The sequence below is a fragment of the Thunnus albacares genome, chromosome 10, assembly GCF_914725855.1.
Source record: "Thunnus albacares chromosome 10, fThuAlb1.1, whole genome shotgun sequence".
Classification (NCBI taxonomy): Eukaryota; Metazoa; Chordata; class Actinopteri; order Scombriformes; family Scombridae; genus Thunnus; species Thunnus albacares.
In genome coordinates, this window is record NC_058115.1 from 19,552,465 (window position 1) to 19,580,458 (window position 27,994).

The 27,994-nt window shown below is 39.1% G+C and overlaps 2 protein-coding genes and 13 non-coding genes across 20 annotated transcripts; 1 reads left to right on the top strand and 14 right to left on the bottom strand.

The window, feature by feature from the left end:
* The first annotated feature begins 20 nt into the window (after positions 1-20).
* Positions 21-23,801, top strand: fermt3b (FERM domain containing kindlin 3b). Of its 4 annotated transcripts, XM_044363416.1 has the most exons (15): positions 21-1,191; positions 3,598-3,764; positions 5,818-6,051; positions 15,646-15,762; positions 16,240-16,408; positions 17,862-17,964; positions 18,070-18,177; positions 18,735-18,869; positions 19,271-19,317; positions 20,066-20,190; positions 21,129-21,235; positions 21,394-21,615; positions 21,953-22,077; positions 22,407-22,548; positions 23,006-23,801. In XM_044363416.1, exons 2-15 carry the CDS (start codon positions 3,641-3,643, stop codon positions 23,183-23,185), a joined length of 1,938 nt encoding a protein of 645 aa, XP_044219351.1. In that variant the 5' UTR covers positions 21-1,191; positions 3,598-3,640; the 3' UTR covers positions 23,186-23,801. The 4 variants fall into 4 exon arrangements, with proteins under 4 accessions (XP_044219351.1, XP_044219352.1, XP_044219353.1 ...); XM_044363417.1 differs by lacking the exons at positions 21-1,191; positions 3,598-3,764 and adding an exon at positions 5,304-5,383; XM_044363418.1 differs by lacking the exons at positions 21-1,191; positions 3,598-3,764 and adding an exon at positions 5,528-5,607.
* Positions 5,136-5,207, bottom strand: trnaw-cca. Its single transcript has one exon. It is a non-coding gene; the product is annotated as a tRNA-Trp (tRNA).
* On the bottom strand, positions 8,158-8,229 carry trnaw-cca. The gene has a single exon. It is a non-coding gene; the product is annotated as a tRNA-Trp (tRNA).
* Positions 8,643-8,714, bottom strand: trnaw-cca. Its single transcript has one exon. It is a non-coding gene; the product is annotated as a tRNA-Trp (tRNA).
* On the bottom strand, positions 9,685-9,756 carry trnaw-cca. Its single transcript has one exon. It is a non-coding gene; the product is annotated as a tRNA-Trp (tRNA).
* Positions 10,033-10,104, bottom strand: trnaw-cca. The gene has a single exon. It is a non-coding gene; the product is annotated as a tRNA-Trp (tRNA).
* Positions 10,512-10,583, bottom strand: trnaw-cca. Its single transcript has one exon. It is a non-coding gene; the product is annotated as a tRNA-Trp (tRNA).
* On the bottom strand, positions 11,570-11,641 carry trnaw-cca. Its single transcript has one exon. It is a non-coding gene; the product is annotated as a tRNA-Trp (tRNA).
* On the bottom strand, positions 11,890-11,961 carry trnaw-cca. The gene has a single exon. It is a non-coding gene; the product is annotated as a tRNA-Trp (tRNA).
* trnaw-cca lies at positions 12,236-12,307 on the bottom strand. Its single transcript has one exon. It is a non-coding gene; the product is annotated as a tRNA-Trp (tRNA).
* trnaw-cca lies at positions 12,712-12,783 on the bottom strand. Its single transcript has one exon. It is a non-coding gene; the product is annotated as a tRNA-Trp (tRNA).
* On the bottom strand, positions 13,786-13,857 carry trnaw-cca. Its single transcript has one exon. It is a non-coding gene; the product is annotated as a tRNA-Trp (tRNA).
* trnaw-cca lies at positions 14,386-14,457 on the bottom strand. Its single transcript has one exon. It is a non-coding gene; the product is annotated as a tRNA-Trp (tRNA).
* Positions 14,906-14,977, bottom strand: trnaw-cca. The gene has a single exon. It is a non-coding gene; the product is annotated as a tRNA-Trp (tRNA).
* On the bottom strand, positions 23,607-27,988 carry trpt1 (tRNA phosphotransferase 1). Of its 3 annotated transcripts, XR_006405285.1 has the most exons (8): positions 27,884-27,988; positions 27,614-27,695; positions 26,205-26,374; positions 25,069-25,246; positions 24,911-24,967; positions 24,700-24,810; positions 24,392-24,595; positions 23,607-24,301 (listed from the first exon to the last, which is right to left on the bottom strand). XR_006405285.1 is itself a non-coding variant. In XM_044363427.1 (7 exons), exons 1-7 carry the CDS (start codon positions 27,950-27,952, stop codon positions 24,573-24,575), a joined length of 690 nt encoding a protein of 229 aa, XP_044219362.1. In that variant the 5' UTR covers positions 27,953-27,988; the 3' UTR covers positions 23,607-24,572. The 3 variants fall into 3 exon arrangements, 1 of the variants encoding a protein (XP_044219362.1); XR_006405286.1 differs by having other exon boundaries at positions 23,607-24,595; positions 24,906-24,967; XM_044363427.1 differs by having other exon boundaries at positions 23,607-24,595.
* Positions 27,989-27,994: the final 6 nt, after the last annotated feature.

Here is a 27,994-nt window from a genome sequence, read left to right on the forward strand (position 1 = left end):
CGTCAATTATAATCATTACCCTGTCCAATGCCGCAATAAAAGGATAATTATTATCACAAGTGAAAATGTAATGATATAATATCAATAACGTTGCTCTATTTTAAATTTCACAGTGTAAACCCCGACTCAGATGACATGGTATAGCCGAAACCAACGGCCACAAGCCAACGCCTACTTCAAATACTGTCGGAAATACTGGGATTGCGAGATATGGGCACACGTTGCCAAACAAAGTGGTAAAATTAAAAAGCTGTGACTTGGTGTAACGTGGTTAAGACGTGGATATGGACTTGGGAGAGACCTGTCTCTAATTACAAAGTGAATTTATATAATATTATGGGGGATTTTTTATGGGAAAGCCCCAAACAGCCTACCAGCAATAGGCTATACAAAGGTTGTATTCTATGGTTTTCTCACCTCCCAGCAACAGCATAACTGAGTGCCAGTAACGTTGGACGAGTTTGTAGTTTAAGAAAGGTTAGATCATGATTTGAAGGCTGGAATATGTGTCCCAAAGCCAACCAGTGTTAACCAGGGTTAATCTGTAATGTCAGCAAGATAATCTGGATTTGTTCCACAGACAGGAGACCTTGTGTTTCTGGAAATTATCAAGTTATTGTCTCTCAAAGTTTATATCTCACAGTCCAACAAAACCTACAATAGCTGCTTCTAAAATTCAGATTCTTTATCAAAACATAAGAAATTGAACCCATAACACACACCCTAAAACTACTCATTGCTGATCTTGTGACACACAGTTTCACTAATCTATTGTGTGTGTGTGTGTGTGTGTGTGCGTGGAGTTCACAAAGGGAGCTACAAAGGGAGGAGAGTGATAATTTGTGTTTTCTGTCCATTTAATATCTCATAACTGTTTATATCTCATTTCCTACATATGCTGCATGACACATATTGCCTAATATGCATCACACATAGGGCCTGTCAGTCAAAATGTAAAAAAAACCATTTCCGCTAGGCGGAAGCTGCTAAAAGGAGGAACAAACCATTTCTCGACAAGTGACACAAGCAACACAGACACAGCAACTACAGACCACAACCCGCCCAGCCCCAGGAAGGCGATATTGCTACCACATTTTACAGAAAACCTGTGAAACTTCTTCAGAGATCTGACAGAAGAACAGGAGCCCCCCAGCATCCATTTCCCAAAACCCTGGACAAAGGAGACTGACGGTATTGTCTTTAAAAGTGTGTTTGGTTGTTGGTGTGTGTGTGTGTGTGTGGGTGACAGCATGAGAGAAAGGGAAAAGGCATGAGGACAGAGAGAGACACAGGTCAGGGTGTGTACGTATGAAGGGCTTCTGTGTTAAATATACACTTTAGACAATATAATATAAGAGGTTAATAGGTCACATATCAGAATATATATTCAAAAACAGATAATAAACGTTTAGGCTTGAAGATGGGTAGAGGCAGTACATCTGTGTGTCATTGTCTTTGTCTGCGATATTAGTCCTTGAAAATTTAAACAAGTGGAGGAAACACTTGATTTTGATCACAATGATTCACAAATGTGACGACTTTTAATATAAGTTTTCTCACATATTTACACACATGCAGTAGGTGACTGTACTGTATTGGCACTGGATGAACATCTCACCTTGGGCGGGTCAGAAAGCGGAAGTGTGCGTCCATGGTGATAGTTCAAGGCAGGAACAGGAAGCGCTCATCACTGGACATGTTGCTGGAATAAACTCAGCCATCCAGCGTGTGTGTGTGTGTGTGTGTGTGTCAGTGTTACACAGTGTCATGTGATATTGAACAGTGGGTTAATGTTTTACTTCTTGCAGTTGATTGGCATGTCCTGTAGTCTTTCTTTGTCTCGTTTAATATCTTAAATGTCCTGGAAAACTGAAGCAGGTTTTTCTAACTTTCTGTTTTTGTGTGTTTTTTGTAGATCCATCAAATTCTTCCATTGCAGATGTTTTTTTTTTAATTTTACTGTTAAAGCAGATGAATTGCAGCTTTTCACATGACTTTTTTTAATGAAATATAATTCATTGCTATAGTGTACATCTACCAAACAGTATGTGACTTAAAATTAGCTCCACCTCAATCAACATGCTGCTTAACATAATACATAGATAATAATACATGTGTAACTTTTTTATGCAAAATGAGTACTTTTGGCACTTTACATACATTTTACTGCTAATACTTATGTGCTTTTAGTTATGTAACATTTTGAATGCAGGATCTTTAATTGTAAATATGTCTAACTCCGCTGTATTTTACACAAAACATCTTTAAAACCTTTTTTTTTCTACCTAAATATGCAATTTAATGTAAAGAAACTGTGATGTTTTTGTATTAGAAGGTTTTTTTAACAATTTCCTCGGGACATATTTAAAAATACTCTGCTTCTGGATTAATTGTATCTGATAAAATTCTTTCCACAGAAAACTTATACTTCATAAATTCTTAAAATGACATCTGCTTCATCATTGAAAAGTCTCATTGTATGTTTACTGAAGTAAGTGGCATATTGGACCACGACAGGCTTACAGTGTCACAAATCCTGCATGTAGGTGACACATCTTGAACTCAGATTTAATGTGAGCACATAAAAGTGCAGGATTATGCTCACTCAGGATATACTATATATAGATAGGAAGAAAAAACCTGACACACTGAATGAGTTAGTGATACATCTGAGCAATTTTCATCTCAGTGTTGAAGTGATAATGTTGGTGGTTATATTAATGTGATGTTAAATCAAAAGGAGGAGTAACTTAACCCTTACATACTGTCAAGTCAAATTTTACCCATTTGAGAGCAGTAAAAACACCCTAAACACCTCCCTTTTAACTCTACATTTTATGACTTTTCCTAAAGTGACCCAGAATATAAAAAAATAATTTTTATATTCATTTTTGTGCAGCTGATACACATCTTAAAGTGTTCTGGGTTCAATTTGACTCATATTTATATAGAAAAATAAAAAATAAAAACTTTCCATTCAAAAATTATTGCATTCTTTACATTCAATAACATTCACTGAAATTATTGTGGCTTTTATATTTTCCGGCTTTATGTAACACAGGACTTTGATATAGCTTAAAAAATCCACCATCTCTGCTCCCTGAAAGCTTAATTAAGGATTAATCACCCATTTGTTAATGACAAATGAGGTATTTATGAATGAAAAATAGATTTGTGGTTCAGAAATGTGGTATTGAGACTAATTATGAGGCGATACTGTGAAGGGTCAGAACATGAACAGTATGTAAGGGTGGTATGGGTTTATTGTATATATGACTTTTTGTCTATTGTTTGGACTAAAATGTTTTATTAATTTGCGTCAATAAAATAACTCCCGAAGTGTTACAGGATTAAGTCTTGTTCATATATTTCCACTAAACATAAAAAATATACATTTGTAACACATAATAGATCTTTTAAAGAGTATTTTAGTTGATTCACTCACTTTGATTCAGAGCAGGATTTCATAACAACACGTGATATCCAATTATATAACAATGAAACTAAATCTCCTTGATTCTTTCACTTTCCCCATTTTTGTCTCTTCTGCTTTATACTTCTGTCTCGGTATCTGTCAACTCAACTCTACTCTGTCAGACTCGTCTCCTGCATTTCTCTCTCTTCCTCTCTTTCTCCCAGTATGGCGGCGTGGGACCTGTCAGTCATTGTGGAGGACCTGGGGCCCGATGCCCCATCTGTCACCGTCAGCGTGACCTCTGACCTCCACATAGGAGGGGTCATCCTCAAGCTGGTGGAGAAGACACGTAGGTCACTCTCTGTCTGCTTCGGTTTGTCTCAAATAAAGCTCCGTCAGTTTGTCAGTCAGTTTCACTGCGCAGACTAAAAATAGCTTCGCATGGACAAATTTGCATAGGGGAACAAGTATCACTTTATATTAAAGTTGCAAAACACATGTTTAAGTAATGCAGAACTAATGCATGACTCACTATGATTTAATACATACCAGTAATGATTGATAAAGCTTCAAACAGCTTCATATTTCTACAAGAATAGATACCGTTCTGCTCTCAGGCTCATCGAATTCCCTTTTCTATATTTAACTAAATACTATATAACACTGATTGATGATCCATTAAGAATTAAGTGATCACATAAATTCATAGTGACTTGATGATTTCTTAATAGTGAGCAACAGGAATTTATGATGAGCTTTAAATCATCATGAGTCATGTATTAAGAATGTGTCTTGTAACCTTAATATAAACCTGTGTAACATTATGTACTTGTCTGTTTGGTCAGAGTAAATATTATTTTTAGTTGAAGTGAGCTTTTATACCTTTTTATACCAAGCAATAACCATCATCATGTGCCTTTAGACCACACCTCTCTATCGGTCAATCAATCAAACTATATTTGTCCAGCACCTTTCATACAGATGACTATCTTCTCCTTATTTTGCTTGCACATCACTCTGACTGTTATACAACTGATACTTTTGATTGTCTTGATGAGAACAAGACAAACAAAAGTGTCTGATTGTGCTTTATTTTTTAAATTAAATGCTGGTATAACTTATCAGCTAAGACTGCCCATAGAGGAATCAGAATTGTTCATGGTTTAAAGATTTATATACAAGCCAAATAAAAAAACACAGTCAAATATGTATTTACTTTTATCTCCTTTAACCAATTATTTTAAACTTATAGTATTTTTTTCCCCTAATTGTTCATTTTAGTAGAATATTTGTCTCTTATGTATCTTATGTTGGAATATGCTATTTGATTCTTTTACCCAGTGAAACAGGATCACCATACTAAGTTATGCAGCTTTTGACCATTAAACATTTCCACTTGGCACTTAAATACACCTCTTTATGTGCTTTGTACTCAACTCTACTGTCATCAGGTGGAAAAAGCTTTGATCTCCAAAATGGATCAATCATAGGAATTAAGAAAATCAGCCTGATTAGCAAAGTGATGATCATGAATTTTGAAATTATGACTTTTGATGATAAAGTATTCTTAAACCACAGAGGGTTTGTCCAGTATTTCACAAGTCACTTTTCAGAGGCTTGAAAGTGTCCGGACTTTGACGAGCATGGTCAGGTGATCCATGTCCTTACTCCATTTCTATTAAAATGTGCTATTTAATGGATCACTGGGAGGCAAACAAGTTGACCCTGACGTGATTTGAACACGCAACCTTCTGATCTGGAGTCAGACGCGCTACCGTTGCGCCACAGAGTCTCATACCGGAGTTGCACTGGTATATTTAGAAAGATCAAACATTGTTGGTGGTAAATTAGTCTCAGAGTGCCTCCATATTTGGTATAATACGGTAAAACATCAGTTGGATCTTAATGGTCTGAGACTTGATATGAGGATCAAGTTCACGGATGGAGTTAATTGATTACCAACATAAGGTTTGTTTTAACCGAATATTTATTAAGTGTCATGAATATAAATATGTTATCTAACATAGAGGTCACGTGTGGAATAGCCTACAATGTGGATACTATATACATAAGTCCCTTTGGATCATAAAGAAGCAGTCTTGTTTAACCATCAAGTTTCTGATCTGGAGTCAGACAGTGCGCAACAGAGACATACTGGTCCACTAGAGGTCACAATCCTTGTGGTACTTGAGGTAAATTGGTCATATTTTTTCCAAGCTAATTGTCAGTTAATTGTCACTTTACGCGCGCGAATTAGAGGCCACTTTGGGTTCTTGAGGTGACAACATGTCCGGACAATCATTAAGACAACTAAAATGACGCATCATCACCTGAAGTTAATCTAATGGATGTCAACTGTGAGTTTTTAGTGAAGTGAAGTGTTTTGTGTCTGACTTCTGCAGAGATGAAGCGGGACTGGTCGGATCATGCGCTATGGTGGGATCAGAAGCAGCGGTGGCTGCTGCGGACATCCTGGACTCTGGAGAAATACGGCATCCACGCCGACGCTCGGCTGCTCTTCATGCCCCAACACAAGCCCCTGAAACTGGGCCTCCCCAACGGCATCACCCTGCGGCTCCGGGCCTGCTTCTCCAACCCCGTCTTCCAGACCGTGATGGGCATCTGCAGAATGCTCAGTGAGTCTTTCTTTCTTTCTTTCTTTCTGTTCTTACTTCTTTCCTTCCTTCTTGTATTTTGTTTCTTTCTTTCTCCTCTTTTTATCTCATTCCTTCTTTCCTTCCTTCTGTCCTTTATTTCTTTCTGACCTTGTTTCTTTCTTTTCTTCATTTACTTTCTCCCTTTCTTCATTCTTTTTTTGTCTTTCATTCTTTCCTTCTTTCTCCCTTCCTTTTCTTCCATCTTTCCCTTTTTGCTTCTTTCTTCCTTCCTTTCTTTTTGCCTCACTCTGTCCACCAAAACCGACAAAAATGTAAAAAACACAAGACATTCAAACTTAAAACTGTCTCTTAAAATATCTCAAACCACTTTGACACCACATACATTAATGCATCCTATGAATCTATTCATATGCATCCTATAATTTATGATAAAGAGACATTAACTCTATTTTTTAATCAAAGTAAATAATCCAAGTCAGTTTTCCATCCACAACATCCACCATAATTTCCATCCTCAGTATCTATTACTCCTCTCCTCCTCTGTCTTCTTGCTGGTTGTCAGTAGTCACACCGCAATAACTGTTCACAACCTAATTATTCTTCGAGACGTGTAAAAGTGTCTCATTAATATGTTGCAGTCTAATTGGCTGTAACAACCAACACCATTGCCAGGAAAGAAGACCTTCACCATCTGTTTCATGCTTTCATTTAGTCTAATTTTGGCACTTCTTGGTCTCAATCCCTCACCAGAAATCCCCAGGAGGTGACAGCAGACTGGAAAGGTTTTGAAAAGCAGCAAGCAGAGACGAAATAATGAAATCCGTCAGTAGAAAAGCAGCTTAGAGGGAGCCGAAAAACAGATTAAGAAAGCTCAGATTTGTATCAAAGTTACGATGCAGCAGGTATTTCAAACACATAGAGGAGGAACTTACACATGAGGATAAACCTCTGTTAAACCCCTTTGTGCATGAAAACAAAGGAAACATTTAAACTGGAGAGTAGAATAAAAGACAAGTCCTGAATATTAAAAATTAAAAACAGTGTAACAAGCATGGCATTTGACCAGACTTTTATTCACAGTGGATTTATAATAATGGTTTCCAGGGTTTTCAGTCTTAACAGGAAGATAATTACTGGAAATAACAGCCTTACAGGAAAGAGACATTTCTCTCCTGTGATTATGTGTCTCTCTGATACATGAAAAATACTCACTGAGACCCCGACATGAACACACAGCTGTCTAATGAGGAACAAGACACAATACTACTGCGCCACAGCATGAATTGGTTCACTGATCAGTTTGTTTGTAGATATTAAATGTATGATTTCTCCTGTTGAGCACCAGAGAGTCCAGACGTTCCCTGAGAAACAAACATATTGACCCTGATGTGATCTGAATACACAACCTTCTGATCTGGAGTCAGACACACTACCGCTGCACCACAGAGTCTGTTTTGAGTTTTTCACATCTATACAGTATGTGCCTGCAAAATATTTATTATAACTCCACAGTGTGATCCTATAGGCACAATTACAACATTAAACATAATGAGATTGCAAGTCATGAAGAAACGTATCAACCGTGAAATGATTTGAATGTGCAGCGTTTCAAACAGCAGCAGCGAGTAAAATGCATTTATCAGATTCAGTTAATGTGTTTGTGACACTGACCGAGGACGGAGTTGCTTGAACTGATGTAGATCAGTGATGTATGAGATTCTGAGACAGCTCTGACTACTGACAGCTGCTCAAGAGCAAACATATTGAGATGAGAGTTCATGAAGATACATATTGACCCTGATGTGATTTGAACATGCAACCTTTTGATCTGCAGTCAGACGTGCTACTGTAGCACCACAGAATCCCCTTTAAGCCTTTATCTAGTCAACTGATCAGCTAACAAACCAGGGAAGAATATTGTTTATCTATTTTTGCACAGGCTGTGGTGGAATAAGTAGACAGGTAGTTTTTGAAAGCCACTCTGCAATGTTTTTATCTGTACTGGCTGATCTCAGAAGACAGACATTTGCACAGAATATAATACAGTACAGGCTACACACAGTTATTACTTGCGAGCGCAACAGAGCAGCATCATGTTTACTACACACAGGAAAGCTTAAATATTGACCCTGACGTGATTTGAACACGCAACCTTCTGATCTGGAGTCAGACGCGCTACCGTTGCGCCACAGAGTCTGTTTTAACACATTAAAAAGTTGACTAATCAGCTGACATAACAAAAACTAAGGGGTGAATAAAAACATTTTGTGTTTGTCATCAGTGCAACATTACAACGTTTATAAAGTTGGAGGTGGAAGTAGAGAGTAAAAGATGGCTGCTTAAATCACTTTTGAAATGCTATGACAGTTTGGAATTGTAAAGTGCAATAATTTCAGCACATCAGTTCAGTACTGATCTGGAAGCAAAATTACTGATCCTGAAGTGATATAAAACCAAAACCGTCTAATGAGGAGCGAGACACACCACTGTAATGTCATAGTGTCTGACAGCAGCAGTTGGTTCGCTGATCAGGGTTTGTAGATACTATCTGTATAATTTCCCCTGTTCTGCACCACAGAGTTCAACATAAAGGACAGAGCTTCCCCTATTGACCCTGACGTGATTTGAACACACAACCTTCTGATCTGGAGTCAGACGCGCTACCGTTGCGCCACAGAGTCTGTTATAAGCTGCTAATTAGTCAAATAATCAGCTGACAGACCAAGAACTAGAGGAAGGAATACATTTTTTCTATTTATATTTTCCAATTAATATTGTTTTGCGCAGGTTGTCTTGGTGGAAGAGGGAGGGAGGTAGATTTTCATAATTCTTCAACACACATGACTGTATTAGCAGTAAGCAATTTTAGGGGGGATGCCATCCCCCTTGTTAGCAAAATGACCAAAATATGCATTCCCCATGTTAACTTTCCATCCCCAAGTAGTACAGAGAGTGCAGGGGAAAAGGGGTTGTTTAGTTGAATATATTAATCTAGTCTGCCTCACTTATTGATCCTTTTCCTCACCGAGGTTTGTGCAAGTTAGATTCTGTGGCCCCAACCATGACTCTGAAATATCAGTAGCCTAACTGTGCTGTGTATTGATAAATCCATGACGCTGTTCTGATGTTCCGATCTGGAGTCAGACTCGCTACCGTTGCACCACAGAGTCTGTCACAGCACTAAATTGTCAGGTAATTAGCTGACAAATTGAAAACTAGAGGAAAGGATAAAAACATTTTCACCATATCTATTTTGTAATTTTTGCAGGTAGATTGTTATAGATTTTAGAAGCACTGTGCAATGAGTGTATCAGTAAGGCAGCAGTTACCAGAAGAACTAGACAGCATCACAAAAAGACAAAGTTTTTTCTTATGAGTACAACAACACATGTTACAAAACTTAAATTTTGACCCTGACGTGATTTGAACACGCAACTTTCCGATCTTTATGACCTAAAGGGTCATTTTTCTTGAGAGGACAGGCTCTAAAAAAAATGATATGAAAACACAACCATCTAATCAAGTGCAAGAGACACAACTATTTGTTCACAGCGGTGGACAGCAGCAGCTGGTTAATGTTTGTCAATATTATATGTATGACTTCATTGGTTGAGCAGTAGAGCTCCAGGTAAAGGACAGAGCTTCTCATATTGACCCTGACATGATTTGAACACACAACCTTCTGATCTGGAGTCAGACGCGCTACCGTTGCGCCACAGAGTCTGTTGCAACACCAAGTAGTCAAGTAATTAGCTGACAAACTGAAAAGTATAGGGAAGGATAGAACATGTCTTTTTTGAAATGAAACATTTTTTGCCCAGGTTGTCTTGGTGGAAGAGTTTGCAGGTATATTGTTATAGTTTTTAGAGGAATTGTGCAGTGAATGCACCAGTACTGCAGCAGGCTGGTCCTAGAAGAACTAGACAACAGCACATACAGACAAAGTTGTTGTTTGTAAGTGCGACAACACATTTAATACACGTTGCAAAGCTTCAATTTTGACCCTGACGTGATTTGAACACGCAACCTTCTGATCTGGAGTCAGACGCGCTACCGTTGCGCCACAGAGTCTGTTTCAAGCCTTGTAACAGTGTAACAATAGGTTGTTTTTGGCATTGAAATTTACAACCTATAGCCAGTCCCGGCGTTATGGCCAGGCCATGGGGGCCAGGCTTGCTCAGGCTTCATTTGTACATTTTTTTGTCCAGACATCACAAATGATGTCTGGATTTAGAAGCAAAGTGAGAAATCGCGTCGTGTTTAGTATCCCTGTTATTTTTCTTGGGAGGACAGGCTCCAAAAACAAGTGATATGACAACCATCTAATTGAGTGCAAGAGACACTACTATTAGTTCACAGCATTGGACAGCAGCAGTTGCTTCACTGATCAGCTGGTTAATGTTTGTCAATATGTCATATGTATGATTTCCTCTGTTGAGCACCACAGAGTTCACGATAAAGGACAGAGCTTCCCATATTGACCCTGACGTGACTTGAACACGCAACCTTCTGATCTGGAGTCAGATGCGCTACCGTTGCGCCACAGAGTCTATTTAAAGCTGCTAATCAGTCAAATAATCAGTTGACAAACCAAGAACTCGTGGAAAGGACAAAAATAACCATTTTTTTCTGTGTCTATTTTCTGACGAATATTGTTTTGTGCAGGTTGTCTTGGTGGAAGAAGCAGGCAGGTAGATTTTCATAGTTCTTAAAAGCGCAGTACAATGACTGTATCAGTACTGTAGCAGACTGATCCCAGAAGAACTGGACAATTGCACGTAGCATAATAAAAAAACAAATCCTCCAAATTACACAACCGCATAGGTCATTTGTACCTGCACTCCAGAACGACCCATTGGAGTGTAATATGCTACTTTCCAAAGCCCCTACGAATCACTTAAAAAATAATGATGTTTTATGATGTGACAATGTTGTGGTTAAGGTCTGGTTAGGTTTAGGCACAAAAACCACTTTGTTAGGGTTTCGGAAAGATCGTGATTTGCGTTAAAATGTTTACTTGAAATGTTGTTACTACTTTCTTAAAGTTAGGAAACCTTTGTGGTCATGGTAACAGTAAACATCATGTTACAGTTTGTTTGTTTTTTTTAAAAGTCCTGTCAGTTGGAAACGGGAAGTGAACTGTGGTCTGCTGCAGCTGAGTCCACTTTATGCCAACATCTAGCCATCAACCCAACCCGCCTCCTTGTAATAAGGAAGTCACCTTATATAGACGTCATCTAAACTGTGTCACTTCTCCAGGTCATAATTACTACGACCACTAGATGGCATCTGTCACTCAAATGTAACAATAGTTCATTTTTGGCGACTGAACTTACAACCTATAGGGTCATTTGTCTTCGTAGGACAGGCTCAAAAAAAGTGATATGAAACCACAACCATCTAATCAAGTGCAAGAGGCACTACTATTAGTTCACAGCATCAGACAGCAGGAGCTGGTTAATGTTTGTCAATATTATATGTATGTCTTCCTTGGTTGAGTGGCAGAGTTCACGATAAAGGACAGAGCTTCCCATATTGACCCTGACGTGATTTGAACACGCAACCTTCTGATCTGGAGTCAGACGCGCTACCGTTGCGCCACAGAGTCTGCTTGAAGCTACTAATCAGTCAAATAATCAGCTTACAAACCAAGAACAAGTGTAAAGGACAAAAATAAAATGATGATATGAAACCACAACCATCTAATCAAGTGCAAGAGGCACTACTATTAGTTCACAGTGTCAGACAGCAGGAGCTGGTTCACTGATCGGCTGGTTAAGGTTTGTTGATAACATCTGTATGATTTCCATGGTTGAGCACCACAGAGTTCAACAAGAGGGACAGAGCCTCTCATATTGACCCTGACATGATTTGAACACGCAACCTTCTGATCTGGAGTCAGACGCGCTACCATTGCGCCACAGAGTCCACAGCAACAGCAACTAGTCAATTAATTAGCTGACAAACTGAAAACTAGCGGAAAGGATAAAAACATTTTCACCATATCTATTTTGAAATGAAACATTTTTGCCCAGGTTGTCTTGGTGGAAGAGTTTGTAGGTAGATTCTTATACTTTTTAAAAGCACTGTGCAATGAATGTAGCAGGCTGATCCCAGAAGAACTACACAGTAGCACATATAGACAAAGTTGTTGCTTGTAAGTGCAACAAGACATTTAATACATGTTACAAAGCTTAAAATTTGACCCTGACGTGATTTGAACACGCAACCTTCTGATCTGGAGTCAGACGCGCTACCGTTGCGCCACAGAGTCTGTTTTAACTCTTTAAAAAGTCAAATAATCAGCTGACAAAACAAAAGCTAAGGGGAGAATAAAAACATTTTTGGTTTGTCATCTGTGCAACATTACAACCTTTATAAAGTTGGAGATGGAAGTAGAGAGTAAAAGAGGGCTGCTTAAATCACCTTTGAAATGCTATGACAGTACCGATCTGAAAGCAAAATTACTGATCTTGAGCTATAGAAATGACAATCATCTAACAAGGAAGGAGACACATCACTGTAACGTCATAGTGTCTGAGAGCAGCAGTTAGTTCACTGATCAGCTGGTTAATGTTTGTCGATATCATATGTATGACTGTGTTTGTAGACACTATATGTATGATTTCCTCTGTTGAGCACCACAGAGTTCACAATAAAGGACAGCGCCTCCCATGTTGACCCTGACGTGATTTGAACACGCAACCTTCTGATCTGGAGTCAGACGCGCTACCGTTGCGCCACAGAGTCTGCTTGAAGCTATTAATCAGTCAAATAATCAGTTTACAAACCAAGAACTAGCAGAAAGGACAAACATAACCATTTTTTTCTTTGTCTATTTTCTGACGAATATTGTTTTGTGCAGGTTGTCTTGGTGGAAGAAGCAGGCAGGTAGATTTTCATAGTTCTTAAAAGCGCAGTACAATGACTGTATCAGTACTGTAGCAGACTGATCCCAGAAGAACTGGACAATTGCACGTAGCATAATAAAAAAACAAGTCCTCCAAATTACACGACCGCATATGTCGTTTGTACCTGCACTCCAGAACGACCCATTGGAGCGTAATATGCCACTTTCCAAAGCCCCTACGAATCACTTAAAAAATAATGATGTTTTATGATGTGACAATGTTGTGGTTAAGGTCTGGTTAGGTTTAGGCACAAAAACCACTTGGTTAGGGTTTGAGAAAGATCATGGTTTGTGTCAAAATGTTCACTTGAAACGTTGTTACTAATTTCTTAAAGTTGGGAAACCTTTGTCGGTATGGCAACAGTAAACACCATGTTACAGTTTTTTTTTTTAAAGTCCTGACTGTCAGTTGGAGAAGGGAAGGGAACTGTGGTCTGCTGCAGCTAAGTCCACTTTTTCCCACCATCTAGCCATCAACCCAACCCGCATCCTCATAACAACAAAGTCACCTCATATAGACGTCATCTAAACTGTGTCACTTCTCCAGGTCATAATTACTACGACCACTAGATGGCATCTGTCACTCAAATGTAACAATAGTTCATTTTTTGCGTCTGAACTTACAACCTTTAGGGTCATTTGTCTTCGTAGGACAGGCTCAAAAAAAGTGATATGAAAACACAACCATCTAATCAAGTGCAAGAGGCACTACTATTAGTTCACAGTGTCAGACAGCAGGAGCTGGTTCACTGATAAGCTAGTTAAGGTTTATTGATAACATCTGTATGTTTTCCATGGTTGAGCACCACAGAGTTCAACATAAAGGGCAAAGGCTCTCATATTGACCCTGACGTGATTTGAACACGCAACCTTCTGATCTGGAGTCAGACGCGCTACCGTTGCGCCACAGAGTCTGTTTTAAACCTTCTAACAATGTAACAATAGGTTGTTTTCGGCATTGAAATTTACAACTTATTCGCAGTCCCGGTGTTATGGCCAGGCCATGGGGGCCAGGCTTGCCCATCCAGGAATCTGGCCCTCCCAGTAGAAGTCAGCATCAATGCTGTTTTAATGTACGGGCTTACTGAGAAAAAATAGAATAAAATTCACAGGGAGGAAAAAAAAACTCAGGCTTCATTTGTACATTTTTTTGTCCATTTGTGATGTCTGGATTTAGAAACAAAGTGAGACATCGCGTCGTGTTCAGTATCTCTGTTATTTTTCTTGGGAGGACAGGCTCCAAAAACAAGTGATATGACAACCAATTGAGTGCGAGAGACACTACTATTAGTTCACAGCTTTGGACAGCAGCAGTTGATTCACTGATCAGCTGGTTAATGTTTGTCGATATCATATGTATGACTGTGTTTGTAGATAATATATGTATGATTTCCTGTGTTGAGCACCACAGAGTTCACGATAAAGGACAGAGCTTCCCATAATGACCCTGACGTGATTTGAACACGCAACCTTCTGATCTGGAGTCAGACGCGCTACCGTTGCGCCACAGAGTCTGTTTTGAACCTTTAAAAAGTCGACTAATCAGCTCATAAAATAAAAACTAAGGTGAAGGATAAAAACTTTGTGTTTGTCATCAGTGCAACATTACATCCTTTATAAACTTGGAGGTGGAAGTACAGAGAGAAAAACGGCTGCTTAAATCATTTTTGAGATGCTATGACAGTTTGGAAATCTAAAGTGCAATAGTTTCAGCACATCAGTTAAGTACTGATCTGGAAGCAAAATGACTGATCCTGAAGGGATATAGAAATAACAATCATGTAATGAGGATGGAGACACACCACTGTAACGTCATAGTGTCTGAGAGCAGCAGTTGGTTCATTGATCAGCTGGTTAATGTTTGTTGATATCATATGTATGACTGTGTTTGTAGATACTATATGTATAATTTCCTCTGTTGAGCACCACAGAGTTCAACATAAAGGACAGAGCTTCCCATATTGACCCTGACGTGATTTGAACACGCAACCTTCTGATCTGGAGTCAGACGCGCTACCGTTGCGCCACAGAGTCTGTTTTATACTACTAACCAGTCGACTCATCAGCCGACAAACCAAACACTGGTGGGAGAGATTAAATGAATAGAAGTGTATGTTATGTAAGTCAGTTCAACTATCAGTTTAATAAATTAATTGTTCAGTGATTCAGATGTAATTTTACTACAACAGACACTCATCTCCAGTTTTATGGACATACTGGATTTCCAGGAGAATACAGTTACAGTCCAGTGAATCAGAAGTCACTTTTTTGTAACAGTGCACCATCATAACCCTGATTAACTTGGAGATGAAGGGTCATATACCATTAAAACCTGCTCACCTTGCACAGATGTCCTGTGTGAAATGATGAGGTCAACAGTCAACAAACCCACAGTGTGGATCCTACATGGATAATCCCCACATTTGAACATAAGGAGATGACAGATCCTGAAGACACATACCGACTGTGATGTAATTTTAACAGACAACCTTCTGATCTGAAGTCAAACATCCTACTATTGCACCATGGAGTCAGTTTTAAGCTTTTACCTGGTGAACTAATCAGCTGAATCAAACAAAACTAGGGGAAGGATAAAAAAGTTGGAAGTAGAGAGTGAAAGAGGGCTGCATAAATCACTTACAGTTCTTCAGTAACAAAACTAATGATTTTCACAAACCCTCTGCTCTCTGTTATCTCCACAGACATCCGTCGCCCTGAGGAGCTCTCGCTCCTTCGACCCGTAGAGGAGAAGAAGAAGAAGAAAGATAAAGACTCGGCTGAAGAGATTTACGACCTGACCGAGGTGCCCCTCTCCTCGGGTACACTCATCACACTTCATTCACACTCCAGGCAAAACATTTCATGGCTTTGACTGATGCAGGATGTTTACAATCCTTTAAAAATGATAGAATAGCAGATTTCATGTACTGCCACAATTTAACCTCATGTTTATCAATAAGCAGATTTTTATAACTGACTTTGAATCAGTGCAGTGTTGCCATTACCCCAGTATGTAGTTTTTTCAGCAAAGTCATAGCCAATCAGGTGTATTATATAAGGTAACAATAATCACTGAAAAATCTTGCTTTTGTAGAGTCAGTTATGCCTCCGAGAAACAATTAAAGAAACAATTAAAAAAATAACTGGTATTTGGCATGAGCTCCTCAAAGAGTTTTATACGCACAAATTGAGCCATATATTATAATATGTATATTGTATATTGAGAGGTCAGATTTTGAAGTCTACAAACTCTTGGGAAAACTGGAGTTAACTGTTATTGTACACTTCCTTTGCAGCATCCCGGCCCAGTTTGTATAACGGCATGCCGGCTCATTTTGCTGACTCGACCCAGATGGAGGACATCTACAAGATGCTGTCAGTCACCCAGCCTCCCCCTGCTCCTGAGGCCATAGCCAAGCAGTACCGCCCAGCCAGCGTGGTGGACAAGGCCCACATCCATGGCAGGTATGACTACACCCATACCTGTACAGTAATCCCCTCCTTTAAAGGGGGCGTATCATGCCTCTTGTGATTCTCTGAGTCCAGCGTTCATGGAGATTCAAGAAAAAAAATTTAAGGGATTAAATGTTATGTTGTCATTGCACAGTGTTTTTATCCCTCACTGGGCCAACTCTGTAATCATACAACTATCTTGACTTGTCTGATGACGTGGACTCTCGCAAGTAGCAAACATGGGAATCATTCCCTTCTTTCCCATCAATCCTATATGACATGAACGCAGCAGAAGTCTATGGAAAAGCTAGACTGCTAGTTGATGATTTTTAAGACAAGAACAAAAATGTGAAAACTGTGCTCAATAATCTCACGGTTTTACTTTTCAAACACATATTATACTTGAAATTGTTCCCAAAACCCACAGAAGTTACATTTCTTTAGTTCTAACCTTTAATTGATGAGTAGAGTGTTGTCAAACTCTCTTTCACTGCCATTGAAAGCTTTTCTTCACTTTCCATTTTAAACTAACAGATACTCCTTTGATTTAAACACTGTGTACTTGTATAATATATCATCATGTTTGACTTCTCTGGCTGTCACTCACAAAGCAAAGAAAAAAATCAAAGCAACAAGTTATATTTTTTAAGCATTTATTGTCTGAATGAGGGCTGTCATTACTCAGGCCAAACAGCTGCATGTTGTTTGGCTAATTAGACTTCTCCTCGGGAAAGTAAGCGCTTGTGCACACCAATTACCTGGGAGGCATGTTGGTTCAGTGATTATCGCTGTTGCCTCACAAAAAGAGGGACCCTGGTTTGATCTTAATTGCAGCAAACTTCCCTGTTGGCTGAAAGATGCTCCCGTTGTTACCCCTTTACCAAAGCACGGACCTGATAATTGAGGTTGGGTGATTTAACACAAGTTTCTGTCTATTCTGCTGTCACGGGTTGTTAAGCTAATTAAACATATTCTCAAGAACGTGTGTGTTTGTGCTTTGCATACATTGTAGTCCAGCTTTTAAAGCAGCTGCCACCTAACAGAGAGCTCTTCATACTTCACTTTACTGTAGCTATTATGCATGTTGGCTGAGAAAGATACCACCACTGTCCTATAACTGTATTATAACTGGAGCTGTTTGATGAGAGATTTCTCAGCTCTGTCATATACACTGAAGTGCTATGCATTCAGCTAAAACACACTCAGACTGTATTTAAACTGTATATAAATAGTATTTTTGATTTTCTCTCTTCTGCCTTTCTTGAGTTTAAGTTTAAATTTTAGTTTCCACATGAATACGTAATAAGCTTAAAAGGAAGTATGAGACACAATGTATTAAAAAACATTGCAATACATAAAATAAATGTTGATTACCCTAGCAGAAATAAGTCAAGTGGAAAATATATCTCACATAAATGCATAAGAATTTACATAAGAGCTCATATATTCTCTGTCTGTCTCTCAGGTGGTTGGACTCATCCCGTTGTCTCATGCAGCAGGGCATCCAAGAAAACGACCGACTCTGGCTTCGCTTCAAATACTTTGCCTTCTATGATATGGAACCCAAGGTGTGTGTGTGTGTGTGTGTGTGTGTGTATCCATGTTGTTTTTATATACTGTGTGTTTGACATTACATCACTTTACCTTCCTCTATGTGATTTTTGTTTTTTCAGTACGATGTAGTGCGTCTGACCCAGCTGTATGAGCAGGCCCGCTGGGCTATCCTGCTGGAGGACATTGACTGCACCGAGGAGGAGATGATGCTGTTTGGAGCGCTGCAGGTAGATCAGATACATACACACCAAAGAAAGTGGCCATTTCCCTCATGAGACTCTTAAATGTCACACATCACAGTATTTAAAATGTGCCCCTATTTATATACAAATATGATCAAAGATGTTTAATATAGATTTGCTTTTTAGTTAGTTTGACAAGTTAAATATAAAAACATAGATTAGATTTTTATAAATGCATCTCTAGACTTGGCAGAATTTTAAAAACTGTTGTTGTCGACCAATCAAATGTCCAAACAAAGCAGATTCAGTCTTCAAATTTAGTCAAAAATTCCACAGGAAAACTCCAAATCTGAGGAATCAAATTATGTTGGACAACAAATCCATGAAAACTGCATTTAGAGCAGAATAATGAAACAACTGTGTAGGTTTTCTATTTTAGACTTGCAGCCAGTCTAAGTTTCTTATAAAGAACTGATCTAATCTGAGTATCCAGATTATACAGGCAGTAATTGCACACAGTTTGAGCTATTCTCTCCTTTAACATCCAGTACATAGTTAAAATAATTTGGTCTCTCTGCTCTCTCACACACAAACTCGTATAGTACCACATCAGTAAGGTGTCTCAGTCGGAGCCCCAGATGATGAGCTCCAATGCAGCCATGGACGACCTGGACTCAGCGCTGCAGTCCCTGGAGGTCAAGATGGAGGGAGAGAGCAGCACCGCGTCCGAAATGCTGGTCAGACATATTAGATGCGTTTTTCTGACAATGAGAGTCACCTCATGTCCAAATTAGGGTGAAGTTGTCTCATCCTAATGCTTACAGATGTGGTAGATACTGACTCTGTTATTTATGCCTTTATGTTAAAACCTCCACTTCAGTTGCATCCTTTTAATATGTCATTATTTTGCTATTGGTGGGTCCACAATTAGTATTAATTTAAGTAATCATAATGCATTTACTTTCTTACCTGCAATGATTTTGGCTATAGATTATATCTCTGTTAGGACTAAAACACAAGCAAATAAGGATTCTATATAGAAGATAATTCAAACAAGAATTTTCTATTGCTGTTCATGTGATCAAGATAGAAATGACATAAACTGAAATGAATGAAAAAACTTTTGTTCTTCATCCAGGAAAACATGACTGCACCAGAACTCAACGACTATCTGAAACTATTCAGGTGAGGTTAATTTTCCAACTACTCAAATACTCTTTGGTACACGTGAATTGAATTCTTTTAAAACTAAATACAACAGCTAAAGTATAAGCATGCTGCTGCATAGAATAGAATGACTTTATTGTCATTGCATGGCAGTACAACGAGACTGATGGTGTCACTTTCTGAAAGGTGCTGATAAGAACAGAATAGAACTACAAGAATAAATAAGTAAAAAAACAACACTCTTGAATATACATGATTGATAAATACACCTCAGATACATGTCGTACATTCACCCATCTATTTTTGTGTACTTTCTCTACATGCATACATTTATGTATTCATACATATTAGCTCCTATAGTTACACGCATACATATCAAGTAAAAAAAAAAAACTAGCAGTGACAGTAAACGCACAGACATTCACAGGTTATTGTATGGTGAGTATTGCACATGAATAAAGCAGTAAAACATGAAGAGGGTGTGTGTTGAGGGGATGTCAGGAGGGAAGAGGGTTCAGTTCTCTAGTAGCTCTGGGGCTAAAACTATTCAGGAGTCTCGAGGTGCAGGTCTTGATAGACCTGTAGCGCCTTCAAGAGGGGACCAGGGCAAAAGCATACTGTTTGTCTCCATTTCCTCTTCCTGAGATGTGAAACTTGTAGTTAAAATCAAGAAAAGCAACAATTTTTCTGAAAAAGAAAAGCATATATCTGTGATGTTTACATTTTCAGTTTTGGTGAAAATTAGTGATGTGACTGTGTGTTTTAGGCCGAAGAGGTTGACTCTGAAAGGATACAAGCAGTACTGGTTCAAGTTCCAGGACACCTCCATCTCTTATTTCAAGAGCAAAGAGGAGAGCATCGGAGAGCCCATTCAACAGATTAACCTCAAAGGTACAGAATATATTACTGTACTTTTAATAATTATTATTATTATAACCTCTATCTTAACCTCTATATCAACAACAATGAACTCAGTAATCATTAAGTATGTGTGTATTAGTTTATGATGATCACCACACACACACACACACACACACACAGACACACACACAGAGCTCCATAAATGGTAAAAAGTCAGTGTCAATGCTGCACTCAAGTCTGTTTCCTCTCCAGTCTGTGAGAAGTTAGACTTAAGACTTAAAGAGGAAATGAAGCATAAATGAAAAAGGAGTATTAACACTAATGTGGACAACAACCTAAATGCTGAAAATGAACTGTTACGTGACTCAGCAGCCTCAGTCAGGTATCAGCCGTACATACTCAAGATGACATGAATTCAAGTTTGACTCACATTATTTATTGTATCAAAGGTCCATCTAGGGACGGACATTGCAAACTAACTTTGGTTACAAATGCTGTTGTATGTGGCATTAGTTCATGCTATATACTTGTCCTTATACAAATAAACATTAAATAAAATCTTTCCCTACTATTCTTTATCTGTATGTGTAACCCATGAATACTATAACAAGAGTCTACAGCCATGCAAGCAGCTCTGTGAATAAAGTGCAGTTAAGGCTAATGGGAATTCAATTCACTCTGTCAATTCAAGTATGTTAAACCAAAGTATGTGACAAATTAATATTTTGACTTGATAATGCTGAGGGGGGCATGAATATCTGTACCATAATTCATGGCAAATCATCCAATAGTTGTTGAGACATTTCATTTAAAATAAAAAATATGAACTTCATACTGGCACTAAAGGAAAAGCCAGTGGATCACCAAAGATCAAAAATGTCATGGCAATCAATCGATAGTTGTTGAGATATTTCAGCCTGGAACAAAGTGTCTCATCAAGTTTCAGTAGTTACTTGTCCTGCACACAGGATGTGAGGTGGCTCCGGACGTTAACGTGGCGGCACAGAAGTTCCTTATCAGGCTCCTGATACCAGCACCTGAGGGCATGAACGAGGTCTATCTGCGCTGTGAAAACGTGAGGCCAAACACACACACTCATTTCTCCTCATCTGTGTGTGTGCCATCCTCTGTCATATCCATCACCTCTCTATCAACACCTCTATCTTTGTCTGAAGATCTCACATTTTTCTCTCTCTCTCTCTCTGCTCTGTGTCTTTGTCTCTCGGCCTTTAGGAGCAGCAGTACGCTCAGTGGATGGCTGGATGTCGACTGGCCTCCAAAGGCAAGACCCTGGCAGACAGCAGCTTCCAGAGCGAGATCCAGAGCATTCGCTCCTTCCTAGCTATGCAAAAGACCTCCTCTGGTTCCCATGGCAACACAGATGCCACAGATGAAAGCATCAACACCCACAGCCTAGTATCGCCACGCTACCATAAGAAGTACAAAACCAAACAGGTACAGGAACCGCAGGAAAAGTGAAACACACACTGAGAGTGCAAAGATAAAAAATAGTAGATGTGATGTCACTTATTTTCATCAGATTCCATCAGATGGGTTTTGACTGAATTAAGGAGGCTGCTACTATTGGATAATACCCATTACTAATTTATTGGTCACTTAAAACATTAAGCAAACAGCCAAATTCAGTCTGAAATTAACTCTTTAACCTCTGTCTGGATATCAGTATAGTAATTTGGTTTTGTGGCTGCAGCAACTACCAAGTTTGTGCTCAAACTTCTGTCTGCAAACATGTGATTAACTCTGACCCTTTACTTTGTGCCTAACCCTCCAGCTGGCTCCTCGTATCCTGGACGCGTACCAGAACGTGGCTCAGCTCTCTCTGACAGACGCAGTGATGCGCTTCCTGCAGATCTGGCAGGCCCTGCCTGACTTTGGCCTCTCATACGTCGTAGTCAGGTCATGTTTAATTTAAAGTTTTTTAGAGCATTTTGCCACAACACAAGTAAGAAAACTAGATAGTGTAACTGGATTAATGTGAAGTAGATATTTACATCAGCTCTTAATTGATGTAAATATAGAGTTTTGTTAAAGTTATGAGTCTTTTTTAGAATAGAATGAGACTCAGAGGTGGTACATGAAGAAAATACTACAAAAATGTTTACTTCTCACATGCAGGAAGTGAAGATATTTTAACACGTTTAAGCTCTGGAAGGTTAAAGTTTGACTTTTGTCATGGCATGGTCTTGAAAGAGAGAAAACTGAAGCAAGATGTTTTTGACCAACAGGTTCAAGGGCAGCCGGAAAGATGAGGTTCTGGGCATTGCCCCCAACCGTCTGATCCGCATTGACCTGGGGGTGGGTGATGTGGTGAAGACCTGGCGCTACAACAACATGAAGCAGTGGAACGTCAACTGGGACATACGACAGGTCAGACTCACGTTGTCATCATCAACTTTATGTCAGGAACAGTTTGCAGGTTTTTTTAGTTTCTAAAAATATGTGGTACTGAATTAGCTAAAGAAGGCTTGTATGGTTGCAGTGTCTGTTATTTGTGATAATTGCCAGACGCATGATCAAAACAGGCGATAAAATACAGTAAGACTTTCATCTAGATACAAAGCATGAACTCCAGCTACACTAACTAGATCTAAAACCATGCTGCCAGTGTAATTAGCAATAACACTAGTGCCATGGGAGAGCGACCTCATTAACACTACCCATAAAGTGAGGAGAGTTATGCTTATTACACTGCAAAGATTTTAAAGGAACCCCATAATATCATTATTATATTTTGTTACTGTCTACTATCTCACTGCTCCAACATTTTTTCACCGAAATTTACCTTTAAAATTTCTGATTTCTTTGTGTTTTCCGACCCCTACAGATGGCCATTGAGTTTGAAGGGAATGTCAACATTGCCTTTAGCTGCGTGACAGCCGACTGCAAAATCGTTCACGAGTTCATCGGAGGCTACATTTTCATGTCGACACGCAGTCGTGAGAAGAGCGAGACGCTCAATGAGGAGCTCTTCCACAAGCTGACCGGTGGCCACGAAGCTCTCTAGGACTGAAACACACACAAACACAAAAGATCTGGATCCTTCACAACCCACATCAATCCTCATCCTGGTTTTCTCAGCAGTGAGAAACCATGTGGAATTTTATATTTCAGTCAAGGAAAAAAGGATCAAAATAGGACATTATGTTCATCTATAAATGTGTTACAACCCACTTTGTCAGTCTATCCAAGTTGTTATCTTGCCTTTGTTTCACACACACACACCCTCATTCACAAGCATCATCAGTGGATGGAAGACTAAACATGTTTAGACAGTTTAAGGCTCCAGTGATCTTCCTGCTGACTTGCTCTTTCCTTCATGATGGGCTGCTGCTGGACGTCTGGTCCACTTAGAACAGCCAGCAGCAAATTTCCTTTTTCGCCTCATAGGATCAAGAATTATAATCACTGTTGCTCAGGATGCAAAGTCTCTTTGTGCAAAGCTGCAGTTTTATTGTCACTTGTAAAACATTTAATAAATGGCATATTACAGCAGCCACATTATTTTAGCCAACAACCGTTGTACAGAGTACAAAATACATGTCAGTATGAAAAGTTTACCACATATAGTTATGAATAAACAAAACAGTTATTAAAAAATAAATAAAGCAATTTACATTTCATTCTCAGTTATCTTCACTCCCTATTGTCATGACATCTGGTGCCAGTTTCTGTTGTTTCTTACACAGGAAGCTTCTAACCAATTATCTCCCCTCACATGCTGTGTGTGTGTGTCCATATCTCACAAAAATATGTCTTTAAATATGTCTGTCTTTAAAGGCCTGGCTGGTTGTTGCATTATATAGCGTGTCTGTTGGCGTCCAATGTCCATATATTTTACTGCTAGGTGAAATTATCTTGGGAGTAAATAGATGCCACTGTTTATTTAGCACCGACAACGCCATAAAGAAAACTAAGTGTCTATGCCTTTAAATAAAAAGTGACGTTTTCCAGCATAAGTCAATTGAACTTTCATATAAAAATTACCATTTTTATTCTCTGCCTGTCTTGTTTTATGTTATTTTGATTGCTTTTTTCCTCACTGTGAGACAGCAGGAACCCTGCTGGAAAACACTTTCAGGCCCACAGCTGGTAATGTTCTTCATTGCTCTGCTGTTTTTTCCTGTTAAAAATAAAATAAAAATGAAAAAGAAAAAGAAACCATCAGGCCATCATGATCCTTTCAATAATGACCAAAGGATGAAAGGTTTACCAATTTAGTCCCATTGAGGATGATTTCTGAATGGATTCTCCTACTGCTGACCACAAATGCTTCACTCTTCTGCCAAACAAGTGTTACCAAGGGAACTAGGATGAGCATCAACCAACAGCGGGACGCTAACATGGTCAGGTGAGTCCCTCTGTGACCAATGACAGACCAGTATCCTCTGCTGCTACTGCAGTGGCAGGATGCTCCCTGAAACACAGGACGAAGTGACTTCAGTGAACAAGTAAATCAATCCATCTCTCAAAATGAAAAATAATCTAAACTGAATTTATCTATATGATTGTTTTTCTCACTTGTAGGTCTCAGTTTTAGGGCTCGACTGAAGTATTTAGGGAGAAGTTTTCCCTCTGCGTCGCCTGCAGTCAGCAACACACCGTTCTCTGACCAGAAGAACTCAATACCATCTATGCAGTCAGACACACACATACAGTTAAACATGTCAGTTTGTTGTCACTGGACTGGATTCAACATATTGGGTTAGCAGTCATTAGCGTCTTACGTTACCAGCAAGAGCTTTTGGTACATCAATAAATACGGCTAGATCACAGTCTCTCCTCATGCCTGGTGGGGAAAAGAATAACACCATTGGAAGAATGAATCTAAATGTTTATCTGACAAGCTTCTCCCTGTCTCACACACACACACACACACACACAGCTTACCGCTGATGACACCATCCTCTCCTGGCAGGCCTGGTGCCAGATGGATGTGTGTCCTCTTCATGCGGCTCAGGCCCTGCTGCTGGATGGAGCTCCAGTTGCGGATGTAGGAGCCATGGAGGGCCTCAGCAGGGCAGTCTGGAGAACCAGCCAGGACCGGCTTCAGCTCCAAATCTGTTACCTGATCACAACAATGCCACAAGTATTAACACAACACTTAGGATGAGGGCACATTGGAGATTTTTTTGGACCAGATATTAAAATGCACAGAGACTTTACTGAACCTGATAAAAACATTAAAATCTGCCTGGGGTGATGATATTGTTGCTTAATTAGTTGTGAAGATCTTGTGGTGAAATTGGACCACTATCAGAGAAACATAAAGTGAGAAACTAATAGCAGGATTAAATTCCAAGGCCAGCGAGGGTTTGTATACATCTCATGTTCAGCTCACATGTGCATTTTTGCTTCAAACGGCTCTGTCAATTACTAAAGTAGTTATAATCAAAAAAGGAAACATAATCAAGACACATGTTAAAGTCACACTTTAGCACCAGAGTTGGTGCTATTCCCTAAAGTCTTAGTGTGCCTTCAACTGGCATTGTTTTCACTTATTTTACAGCATTAGAAATAATGTTTCTTTTTTTAAATGATTGTCAGAGGACTAACAGCATATGTCAGCTGATAATTAGATTGAAGGTGATGTTTTGAAGGTGTAAATTGTTTTATTACATTGGTATTTTGAGCTGTGGTTGGATCTCCCAGAGTTAATTTTCCATCATGCAGGATGTAAATGTGTAGTAGAGTAGAGTATATAATCCTACCTGGAAAACATCCTGTTATTCACTCTCTGTCTCTCACACACACAAACATATTGATTGGCCTTTTGACTACATCACTATCTCTGCATACTGTACTTCACGTTGCTGTTTGGTTTTATATCCATATGTGTGGCTGCAGAGATGTAAAGGAGAAACACTAAGATGTTTTTCCATCTAAAGTCCATTCTGTTTTAAACTGAAATATAAATTAAACACTGTATACACCAAAGGACTTAACACATCCTTTCATACTGGTCTTCTAGGGAAATGAAAGATCCTCTTTTCAGCACCTCATCTGATATTTACAACTCTGCATACCTGCACTGAATGGCCCTGATTGGCTCGAATCTGCAAGCGGCCATCCTCTGGGTGGGAGCGAAGCTTAAAGCGCTGCTTGTCATTTGCAGCCACGACTCTCTCGACGTCCTCCAATGAATATGAGCGGAACTGCGAGTGAGCCAGGAGGTCCTCCACAAATAGGAAACCATCTATGAGGATGAGAGTCATTATGGCTGCGGTCACACTCTTTTATGTCCCTCTTTGCCTCGAACCGCACATTTTGTTAAACCGAAAAGACAGATGTTGATGTTATGAATGATGCAGAAATCTCACATTTACCATCTCTGTAACTAATAATGACAATACTACTTTAAGGTAAGATCATGAATCCTGTCACATGCCAATGCACATTTTCTTGTAAAAAGGTAAACTAACCACATTATCACCATGGTTTTAGACAATTAGGCACTTATCCAAGAACCAGAGACCCAAACGAATACCTGAGATGTATTTTCTAATGTGAATTCAGCTTGACAAGGAGCAGTCGGTAGCATATGTACAGCATTTCATCCTGTTACGTGCACTTGAACCAGGTTAAGACACGGATGAACAATCCAAAGCAGAAGTTGTAATGATCTATTACGCTGCACTGTACATTATAAAATAGACAACAATCTAGCTTAAATCTATATTTGCTGTCAAAGTTGTGTCAAAACCTGTAACAGTGTCAGTGATTGCGTTTACTGTTCACTTGTGTTTACCAGTGCTGGAAGAATTATTCAGGACCCTTAGTTAAGTAAAAGTACCAATACAGCAATTTCAAAATACTCCATTACAAGTAAAAGTCCTGCAAGAAAACCCTACTTAAATAAAAGTACACAGGTTTTGCAGCTAAATGCATTTGTTATATATGACATCATTATTACTTTATATACATTTAGTTTGTGGTTCCAAACCTAGGGGTCAGGCCCCTCTAAAGGATCACCAGATAAAAAAACAAAGTTCTGATACATAAATTGGTTTTACAAATTTCCTCTGATTTTTTGGTGAAATATTGGATCATTTGAACATTTATTGAAATGAAACCATGTGAGAAGTTTAGAGGGAAAAATCAATATTTGGTGGAGCTGTTAACAACTCATAGACATCTGAAATGTGACCCCGACTACACACTGCTTTTTTTAAGACGTCAAAAGCCAAAAAGGTTGGAAACCACCGATTTCATCTTTAACAATATGTTGTATTTTAAAGGCTTGTATTATCCATTGTGTCAAATCTTCATCTGAAAAGTAACTAAAGCTGTAAAATAAATGTAGTGGAGTGGAAGTACAAAGTAGCATCAAATGGAAATAATAAGTAGAGTACAAGTACCTCAGAATTGTACTTAAGTGCAGTACTTGAGTAAATGTACTTAGTTATTTGCACAAACCAGTTTGTGTCCAGCTCACCTGTACCCATGTGGAGACCCATCTGGTTGGCTCCATGGCGAAGAGCATAAGACATGGATTTAGACAGGCGGACATCTCTGTCCTGGCAGAAGGAGAAGGCATCAATCATAACAGACACACACACTTAAAGTCCGTTCTAATCATAGCTCTGGTTTAAATATAGGACCTTGACTTAACCGTGCCAAACAATCCATACTGCCTGCCTTAACAGCCACTAAACGGAGGTGTCATGAGTCAGAAATGGGCCTGTGTGAGCTAATTATATCTCACCTCTCCACCGCGGCTTCCTCTCTTTCCTCTCCCTCTTCTGCCTCCTCTTCCTCCTCTGTCACTGTCCATTTAAACGCAGGCAGCTCTCAGTCAGATCATGATTTTACGCAG